The following is a 10489-nucleotide window of genomic DNA, read 5'->3' on the forward strand; positions in this document are numbered from 1 at the left end:
TATTCGTCTCTGCAAATCCCAAACAAACCCTAATTTAAAAAAAATCTTAAACTTATCCGCCGTTTCTACCACCGTCAATGTGGCGGCCGTGGCGTAAATCGTCGGTTAAGATTCACGACACGTACTCTCCCACCACCGCTTCCTTCAAAGACATCCACCATCTCTGCTCCGACGATTCACCTTCTTCTTTCCCTTCCTCTCCTTGTCCTTCTCCCAGAAACGCTTCTAGAGTCTTCCACCGAGTCTGCGCAGCTAATTTGATCCTCAAATCCTGGCCAACTCGTCAATCTAATCCCCTCCTCCGCGCTGATTCCGAACCTATACGCCGGAATCCAAATCCGGAATCAGCAAAACCAAAACCCGAGCCAGATGTACGGATTTCAATCCCAGGAGCGGAGAGCAGCATCGTCGTCTACTTCACAAGCCTCCGCGTGGTTCGTCCAACGTTCGAAGCCTGCAAATCCGTTACATCGATCTTCCATAGCTTCCCCGTACGAATCGACGAACGAGATCTCTCAATGGACGCGTCTTTCTCAACAGAGCTACAACGGATCTTCGCCAAAGAAGAGAACCAGAAAACGCCGAAGCTTCCGCGAGTGTTCATCGGCGGACGGTACATCGGAGGAGAGGAAGAGGTGATAAAGCTGCACGAGATCGGGGAGCTGAAGAAGCTGGTACAAGAGTTGCCGAAGATAGAACGAGGGGTATGCGAGATGTGCGGTGGTCATAGATTCGTACCGTGTAAGGATTGTCACGGTAGCCATAAGGTTCATAATGAGAAATTAGGAGGGTTCAGAACTTGCTTAGCCTGTAACGAGAATGGTCTCGTCAGGTGTTCATCTTGTTCCTTTTCCACCACCGCATCTCCTCCACCCCTAATTCCTTAGTTTTTCTTTTTTTTTTTTTTCTTTTCTTTAAAATTAATTTACTAGTACACGAAAAATTGGAATAATTAAAAATATTTTGTTTTTTTTAATCTAATTTTTCAGAAGTTTCCAATTTGTATAATTCGAAATGGAAAGAGGTGGTAGTAGCTTCAGATTTTTTTTTTTTTTTTTTTTTTAAAGATAATTTTGAGAATTATTAGATCATGTGTGATGTGAACGTGATTAGCAGCTAAAGTCCTGTATGATTTGCTGTAAAAACAAGTGTGAATTTCGAATTTTAAATTATAGATCTAAATGTGGTAAGGAAGAAAATTAAAAAAAAAATATAGGCAAATGTGAATTGCAAAAATAGTAGTAAAAGAAAAGTAGCAATGATGTAAATAATTGATGGTGGATAACACATTTCTGGCTTAAGAAAGAATGTATATTTATGTGCATGGTAAATATTTATTGTTCATATCATTGAGAATTTGAGATTGAGTTAACGTACAAAATAAAATTTTGGTTATTTTTGTATATGTTTTAGATCACCGAAAAACAGGTGAAATATGTAATCATTTGCAAAGATTATTGGTTTTTAATGGTGATTTGAGTTGTAAATTTGTACTATGGGCAGATCCTCGCAAATTTGGTTTTGTTGTTCTACATATGCGATTTAAACATGATTTTTCAGTTAATAAAGGTATTGTCAACAACGATAAGAACAAAAAAAAAAAAAAAAAAAAAAAANCATTGACAATTTGGCATAACAAACACGGGAAATGTAACAACTCAAAAATGACTACTATCACTTATTTGCTTTTTAAAAGACGTAACTAATTTATATATAGGCTATAGCATACCCGGTTTCTAATTTATTAATAGTGATAAGATTTATCATTTATCCAATAAAGAGCACCATATTAAACCCAAAACCTAAGGTATTTTAAAATACCTTTTTTTCACTCAATTAATCTATAGAGGTTTTGGTATATTGTAAGTATCTGATCTGATATACAGCTACTCGAAGACTGGTGGTATCGAGAGCAACCACTGACCCATGGATGCTTCGACCATCTGAGCCAATCGAGTAGTCGTGTGCTGCCTTTGCAAACAGCCTATAATATATATATTATGTCGAACAAAGACTATTTCAAATTAAACAAAATGACTGAAGACTACGTTTTGAAAGCCGTTGACATGTCATGTCATGTCATATTAGATCATCATACAAAATCAAGAACATATTTAATAGTGAAAGTCAGGTAAAAGATTTACTTGACAATTGCGTAAAGTTTAAATTATCAAACTTTTGTTAAGTAAACTAGTCAGTAGTCAAGTTGTATGTATGTAATTAACTTTTCAAATTGTGTTTCTTTTTTTGTTTTTAAAAGAGAAATCACAAGAAAGTAATAAGAAAAATAGAAAATTAAAAATAGAAGTTGAAAGAGTAGTAGCAACCGATTGATTAGTCTTCTTTGTCCTCAACGACGACTTCAACTGTTTCTCCTCCAACATTCTCTCTTCCTTCTTTCAGATAAATATTAAAACCACAGAATCAAAGAAATATATCTCCTACCTAATGAGTTCCAATAGACGTTGGAGATTCAATCTCCCAATCATCATCTTCCTCACCTATCTTCCTCTGAAACTCAACTCCCAAGGTACATATGTTTCTTTTGATCCTCATCTCTCTGTTTCTCTCTTGTGTTTCTTTGGATCATAACAATTCCTCTTTTGAAGAGATTGCAGAAGTCTTTGATTCTTCTCAAGAGAATTCATTAATCCAGTCCAGAGTTAATGGGAACCGTCGCATCCTGATTGATGCACCTTTTCCTGGCAAAGGCCCTGCCCTTGATGCCTCCCCGCCATCCCCTGAATCCGCAACCTTCAGAGATCCCGTGCTGCCTCCACCACCACCACCACCAGAAGGCGACGAAACCCCGAGCCCTCCTCAAAGTGGTGTGCCAGCACAAACACCAGAGACGACCCCACCTGCTATTACTCCCCTGCCTGTGCCTTCGGCTCCATCTCCGTCTCAGTCTCAGTCTCCTCCTCCAAGAACTAAAAAAAAGTCTACCAAGGTTTTTATGATCGTCGGCATAGTCGTTGGCGTATTCACTGTGTCGGGGGCATTAGTCATCTTCTTTCTTATCTTCAGTCGAAAGATTCCAATCAAGCCTTGGACCAACAGTGGCCAGCTTCAAGGTGCTCTTATCACAGGCAAACACACTCTTCACAATCTTCACTCTCTCTTTCTTCTCTCTTCATATTGAGTTCCTCCTAATTTGTAGTTTCGTATTGCATCAGATGTTCCGAGGATGCAGCTGTCTGAGCTACAAGCAGCCTGCGAAGATTTCAGTAACGTCATCGGCTCTTTCTCAGACGGTACCATTTATAAAGGAACTTTATCCACTGGTGCTGAAATCGCCGTTGTGTCTGCCGGGGCTGGTTCTCGTGCAGCCTGGTCCACCGCCATGGAAACACAGTTGCTACAAAAGGTACCAGAACATCGTTTGCAACTTTGTTTTGAACAGGGACTGGCATAGCCATTGAAGACTAATTCCACTCTGTTTCTGCAGATGCATAAGTTATCCAAAGTGGATCACAAGAATTTTCTGAATGTGATCGGTTATTGCCATGAGGAAGAGCCCTTCAGCCGAATGCTTGTTTTCGAATACGCTCCCAATGGATGCCTCTCCGAGCATCTGCACTGTGAGGATTTCTTGTTCCCCATAAATCTTATTTAACTTGATACAATCTTTAAACTGTTTGAACTGATCATTCATGGCAGCTCAACACGCGGAGCACTTGGACTGGCCTTCCAGACTCAGAATCCTCATGGGAATAGCTTACTGTCTAGAGCACATGCACAATCTCAACCCACCCATCTTGCACACCAGTTTGGACTCCTCTTCTGTCTACTTAACTGAAGACAACGCCGCCAAAGTCTCCGACTTTTCTGTAATCAATTCCATTTTTCCCTCTCAGGAGAGTTCCTCGAGCAAGAATCTTCTAGAATGCTCATTACTTGATCCCCAGACAAATGTCTTTAATTTTGGTGCTGTTGTGTTCGAAATCATCAGTGCACAGTTACCAGACCCGGATTCTTTGTTTCTCGAACCAAAACCTGCAAGAGATATTGTGGATCCGACCCTGGAAACGTTTCAGGAGGATACTGTTGAGAGACTGTTGGAGGTGGTTAGGCAGTGTATGAATCCATACTCAGCTCAGCGACCAACAATGAGAGAGGTTGTGGTGAAGTTGAGAGAGATAACTGGAATAGAAGCTGACGCAGCAATGCCAAGGCTATCTCCACGGTGGTGGACGGAGCTGGAGATCATATCCACAGAAGGAAACTAAAGAGAATGGAGCCGTCCTTTTAGGTGTCCCCTGTATATACACAAAAATGACACGTTGAAGTGATGATCATCTTTATCTTCCTCTGCATTAAAAGACTAAATACTGTATATAATAAACAGTTGGCTTTGCATAGAAACCATTGGTAAGATTAATAATAAATGATAGTTTCTTTAAAGCATCTGTGTATAAAAGTTAAGAGATCCCGATGAATTATACAAATGGGAGAATGTGGTTGATACCTTCAAATTAATCAAAGCCAAAAATGGTGTTGTCAATGGAAGAAGCTTGATCCTTGGATCTGCTGTAGAGATGGAGAGTCTCAGTGTGGTTAGGGTCTAAACAGAGAGCAGCTTCACAGTCTTGAGCGGCCAATGATAGATTTCCTGTGGCCTCGTGGAATGCTGCTCTGAGATGAAGCGTTTGCAGTTCCGGTCTGAAAGCTATCGCCTTTGACAGCTCTTCCACTGCCTCTGTCTCTCTCTGATCATCCATCAGCACTGCCACACAGACAATCACTTCTTTAACTACTAAATTTATAAGATGTTAATAAGGAACAGGGAGAGTTACTTACCGGCAGCTCGGTATCTGTAGGGATAAGTTCGCAGAGGGTCGAGTGTTGTGGCCATGTCAAGATCTTCTTTGGCTTTTTCACGTTCACTGTACTCAGACCGTTTCTCGTAGGCTGCTGCTTTGCTACATGCCTTCTCGATCAGCTTTGTCATCTCCTCGAGCGCTTCTTTACGTTGGTTCTTCAAGAAATAAACTCGCGCTAGCCCTTGATGTGCACGAGTATGTTTGATCTCTAGAGCGTTCTTATACGCGGTTTCAGCTTGATCTAGCATTCCCGAATTGATGTAAATGCTCCCAAGATTGTTCAGAGCCTGCAGAAACAAAACAAAACAAAAAAGATAGATTAACAAGAAAACAATATGAATAAGAGAAAGAGAAAAGCGAGATATCAAAATGCCAAACCTGTCCTTTGCGTAGCCCATCCGAAGGACACTTGAGGGCTTCCTCTAGAACCTGAACATCACAAGAGATCTCGTCCGCATTGAGATTTTTGTCAGCTAGAACATAGGCTTTGAGGAAAAATGCTTCAAAGGATCGCTGAATAGAGATTGCCTTCTCGGCTTTCGTAAGAGTTTTGTCCACATAACCCATGTCGTATAAAAGCCACCCTTCGTAGACCAACCTCTCAGCCTCAGAAGTAGCCAAGTTACATGCCATTCGCAAACACCTCATTGCAGCTCCTTGACAGTTCAATCTGTCACACACACACATCACAAAACAATGTAGCTTTTGTCAACTCCTGAAAAAAATCACCAAGCAGGGTTTTGCCTGAGAAACCAAAAATATTCATCTTACCTCAAGAGAAGAAGAGATTGTCTAAACCTCAGATAGTTTTTGCTAGGATCATTCTGAAGCATCTGATGAACAACAGCCAACGACCCAACATCATCTACAGCTGACCATCGCTCATAAAGCCTCACCCAACAATCCGCTTCGCTCTCTACTTCAATACATTGCGCGGTCAGAGCCTCCACCAAATCATCTCTCATTCTCCCACCAAATACAGCATAATTTGGCTCTAAACACAGCACTGCTCTTAGATCTCTCAAACAGCGCTCGCGGTCACCAATGGCTAGAAACAGCCAAGCCCTCAGCTCGAGACATTCTGGACTCGGCTTGAACAGAATTAATCTATCAATCTCTTCGAAGGCTTCTTTAATCTGCTTCTGTTCGAATTTCATCACAGCTCTGTACTTGTACGGGAAATTCAGAGACGGGTCAAGCTCAGTGGCGGTTGCTAGATCTTTAAGTTTCTCAACCCCAACATTGTATAGAGACCTCTCTTGATACATCCAGCCATGTGGCTTGTGACTAGAGATGAGAAAGTTCATGAGCTTGTACGCTGAATACCTCTTCCCTTGTTTATATTCAGTTCTTGATACCCCAGCCAATGAGTAGACATGCCCTAAGCTTGAAGCTAATCTGAAATGAAACTGAGCTGCTTTGTAATCCTTTCTCTGAAACAGAACACATCCCATTTGATGCAAAGACAAAGCCTTTTGCCAGTTTGTGCGAGCAAACTCTCGAGTTCTCTCGAGCAATATCAGCATAGGCTCGGTCGTGAGCTTCTGTTCCATGCCTACTTGGCTGAGAAAGTAGTACAACAGGAACAAACACTCTGAACCCAAAAAAGCTAATTGTTCTTTTGCTTCGGAACTGCAGAAGAATCTCATCACTTGTGGATTTTGGAGAGACTGGGGAAGCTCTCTCAGAAACACCTGCAAGCAAGCAGATAAAAGAAGCTTTGTGCGTTCCTCCAACGCGTATTCTACAAAGGTTAAAGCTTTATCGAGGTTAGTGACAGATGAGGCCAAGCGAGCCTCACACGCAGACTTCAGATCGTCACAACAGAACTTGCTGGCTAATTGAAGCAGCTCAAAGATAGTTTCAACACGAAACAGATGAACTCTTTTGATCCTACTGTATATGTTCAGTGCCAACATTGCCTCAATTGAGATGCCATTCTCCGAGAAATCGATCTCAGAAGTTCTTGACTCCACGAAAGAACCATACAACATGGCCTCAAAGGGACGTGAAAGGGCTGCGATTCGCCACCTAACGCACTTAGCCTTCTCTGAACCTATGCAGAAGGAAAAATCACTAGCCTCATCTAAACCCGAGAACTCATCAGCACTAGAGATTTTAATGTCATCACTACCAAAGCTGTTGTTATCCTCATACTCCGTAGAGCAATCACAATCCTTGTCAACTACATTCAAATCATAACCATGAATCAAACTAGTCTTAGGACATTCAACAGCAAACCCATTACAATCCATGGAATCAACTCCAACGAGTTCGTGTTCTCTCCTATCAAATCTCAACCAAGCAGACAAAACAACCTTACAAGGGACATCAATGGCGTGCCTCCTAGCGTTGAGCAAGCATCTGCGCAAGAGCTTGGCATCACCGAGACTGCGTAGAACAGCGTACTGCTCGAGGTAGAGCATAGACGTCTCGGATTCTGAACTGGACTCGATTCTCCGGTAAAGATTCGATAACGACTCAACCAAGTCGATAGGTTTGAGGTAAGACTCCAAGGGAGGCTCGAGAAGCTCTGTGGTGGGGAACCCATGAGGGAGAAGAGAACGAGATTTGGATTTGGAAGTGGATTTGGGATGACCGAAGAAGTTGATCCGAGGGGTAACATTGTTGCTGCTGGTAGAAGGAGAGTCTTGTTGTGAGTTAAAGGCGTGGATTTGTGTGCTCTTAAATCTCTCAAAGAGTTTTAGATTGCGCATTTTTTTTCAATAGCAGAATCTGAGAAAAAAGGGTTATGATTTTGAAGAAGAGAGCAAGAAACAAAACAGTCGTTGTGTCTCCGGTGACAACACACTGATACAGAGACCAGAGGAGAGAGAGAGAGAGAAGAAGAAGAAGATGATGAAGTGTGATTGTGAATTATATATGAAAAAAGGTCAATAATTTGGGGAGAAAAAAGAGAGCTTTTTTGCAAAGTAATGGCGTCGTTCGTCGTTGATTCTCTCGAAAACAAAGAAAAGGTTGAGTAGTTCATTTTATATATGATCATGGAGAGTCAATTTCTCATCTGTCATTCATTCTTTGTTTTTTTTTCCGCTTTTTTGAGGGAACAGTTTACGAACTTCACCACTGAAACTGGGACTAGTTTGGTGGTTGGCTGATTCCAATGGGTGCGATACGAACCAGACCACTTTATCTCTTGTTTCTTACTTTACTACTTTCTTATAGTATTTGAAAGATATTAATACTTTCCTTCTTCTTTTTATTTATTTCTTTGGTAACTCATTAATTACTAAATTTGTTTATTTTAGTAATTATGTATCTAGGTTGTAATTTGTGAAAGCCTTTAGATATTAGTAAAGAGATTTTATAATTACATAAGGTTTAGAGGATATAGTATAAATAAGATGGTTGGTTCGTTTTTGGTTTATATAATTAAAACAAGCCTCTCTGACTAATCCAACGTCATGGTTTCATGTGATGCCAACATAGGTTGGTTAACTAGTTATGCGGTCGTATCGGTTGGTTACTTATCTAATTAGTTGAGCTTAACATTTTAAGCAAGTATTTAATAACTACTAAGCAAGAAAATTCAGTTTTATTGGTGGATTAGTTGTGATTTAAATGACAAAGCAAAAGGTATTAGTAGGAATACTTTATGAAACTTCATAGTTTTTTTTTTTTTTTTTTTTTTTTTTTTTTTTAAAAAAAAAGAAAGGTATTTTAGAATACCTCATATGCCCTTTTGCTCTCAAAGCATCGGATCGAACACACACGCGCTGCATTAACAATGCCTTCGCAGACCAGACATGCTAGAGCGAAGGCGACACTTTATACAAGTTTTATACTACTAGCTTTACTAATTCAAGTTTTCTAATAATGGGTTAGAACCAACACGTTTATTAGTACATTTTAGATACTTAATCGACTAATACATTTACTATTCAAAATTGGAAAAATAGGTATTGTGTAATAAAGAATGTGTGAGATATGAGAGATCGTGAGACATAGGCTTGTGTGAGAAGATTACCAAAAGTATATTTGTGTGTGGATGAGAAATATAGTTTTTTTTCCTTCAATCATAATTATTCAAATAATTATTAATATAACTTTTTAAATAAATTTTCTTGGATACAAAAAAATATATATATTTGTTCTTTACAATTTTGATATAAACTTTATTTAATAATTTTTAAATATATTATATATATCTTTTGTATTCGTACACCATATTTAGTGTACATATGTTTATACACCTTATTAAGTATACAGACACACATTATTAAGTGTACAGATGTAATTTGTACCAAACCATTGCGATACAGATATCTAAAATCCTAAGAATTAAACAAATTACATCTGTACACTTAATAATGTGTACATACATTTGTACACTAAATAATGTGTACACACATCTGTACACTGAATAATGTGTACGAATACAAAATTTATAAAAAAATATTTAACATTATTGAATAAAATCATGAAACAAAATGCATATCAAATTATAAATAAAAAACATAGATTTTTATACATCTTTAAAATTTTAGAAAACAAATTTTCATTAGCCATCATTTTTGTTTTTAAGATTGTAAGAAGCATAGATTTTTAAAAAAAAATTAGAGACTCAATGGCATGTGTTGTAAATATGAAATATTGACGAGGGTTGGAAGGTCTTGTGAACAGTGGGAAATAGATGCAAGTGTGTACTTATTAAAGAGATATACACACCAATAGCGAATAATTGAGATGTTTTTTATTTTTCTTTTAGCAAAAAACAAATAATTGAGGATTGTTAAACAAACAAGAAAAATAATAATAATTGAGGATTAGGTTGGCATTATTTGATGAAAATATAAAAGAAAAACTCAAACACTGATATCAGTTGAAATTTTTAAAAATTGGTTTTGTTTTTTTTAATAAAGATGTAACAAAGGCAAGAGACGTGTGGTCAAGTGTCTCGGGAAGCCATGTGAGGGAATCTGAATCACTTTTCTATACTTATCAAATCTGAGTAATTTGCACAATAATTGAATTGTCTTTCATACAACAACTGAACAGAATAATCATGAGAGAAAAAAATGATGATTTGATTGGAAGAGCAAAACCATTAAAAAAAAAAAAAAACTTGACTTTCTGACTCTAAAAGTCAAACTACTAACCAGCCCGAATTTGTATAGCAAAATAGAAGCCCAAACAAGGCCCATAATAACAAATTGTGGTCTGTCTGGTTGACCGATCGTACCGGCTTGATATTACACTAATGGATTTGGGCTGTGATATGATTTGAAGCCTATGAAGATCAATTTTAAGCAAGCTCAAAAGGTGGACCAAGCAAACTCTAGATATCACATGTCCCCAAATTCTAGATCGGTAGATATTTTCCACAGAAACCAACGAGTTTAATTTTCATAACAAGCATAGAGCATAGTGAAAACATGTCGAATTAATCTTGTTTATAGTGACGACCCTTGCTAATCACACACGAATAGGATAAATCATATTGGAACTTCTTGGAAGCAGTAAATCATATTGTATATACCAATAATTTAAATAGTTATTCTAACCCGAATCCAAAATAAAACTAATAAACCAAAAAAAATGCACTAAAACCAAAAAAACAAAAATAATTCACAGTAATCTAACAAAAGTGACCAGTTTAAAAAAAAAAAAAGCTGAAACCAGAAAAAAAAAAAAAAAAAAAAAAA

The 10489-nt window shown here is 38.2% G+C and overlaps 3 protein-coding genes across 4 annotated transcripts; 2 read left to right on the top strand and 1 right to left on the bottom strand.

Annotated features, from left to right (window-relative positions):
• Positions 7-1043, top strand: LOC104761952 (uncharacterized protein At5g39865-like). The gene has a single exon (XM_010485149.1). The coding sequence runs from the start codon at positions 78-80 to the stop codon at positions 885-887; it is 810 nt and encodes a 269-aa protein (XP_010483451.1). The 5' UTR covers positions 7-77; the 3' UTR covers positions 888-1043.
• LOC104761954 (probable inactive receptor-like protein kinase At3g56050) lies at positions 2197-4407 on the top strand. 2 transcript variants are annotated; one of them, XM_010485151.2, is made up of 5 exons: positions 2197-2530; positions 2610-3089; positions 3177-3367; positions 3449-3581; positions 3661-4407. In XM_010485151.2, exons 1-5 carry the CDS (start codon positions 2449-2451, stop codon positions 4227-4229), a joined length of 1455 nt encoding a protein of 484 aa, XP_010483453.1. In that variant the 5' UTR covers positions 2197-2448; the 3' UTR covers positions 4230-4407. The 2 variants fall into 2 exon arrangements, with proteins under 2 accessions (XP_010483453.1, XP_010483454.1); XM_010485152.2 differs by having other exon boundaries at positions 2198-2530; positions 2619-3089.
• On the bottom strand, positions 4130-7932 carry LOC104761953 (ETO1-like protein 2). The gene is made up of 5 exons (XM_010485150.2): positions 5595-7932; positions 5202-5493; positions 4801-5110; positions 4469-4726; positions 4130-4259 (listed from the first exon to the last, which is right to left on the bottom strand). The coding sequence occupies exons 1-4, from the start codon at positions 7538-7540 to the stop codon at positions 4476-4478; spliced, it is 2799 nt and encodes a 932-aa protein (XP_010483452.1). The 5' UTR covers positions 7541-7932; the 3' UTR covers positions 4130-4259; positions 4469-4475.

Source organism: Camelina sativa, chromosome 18, assembly GCF_000633955.1.
Source record: "Camelina sativa cultivar DH55 chromosome 18, Cs, whole genome shotgun sequence".
NCBI classification, from domain to species: domain Eukaryota; kingdom Viridiplantae; phylum Streptophyta; class Magnoliopsida; order Brassicales; family Brassicaceae; genus Camelina; species Camelina sativa.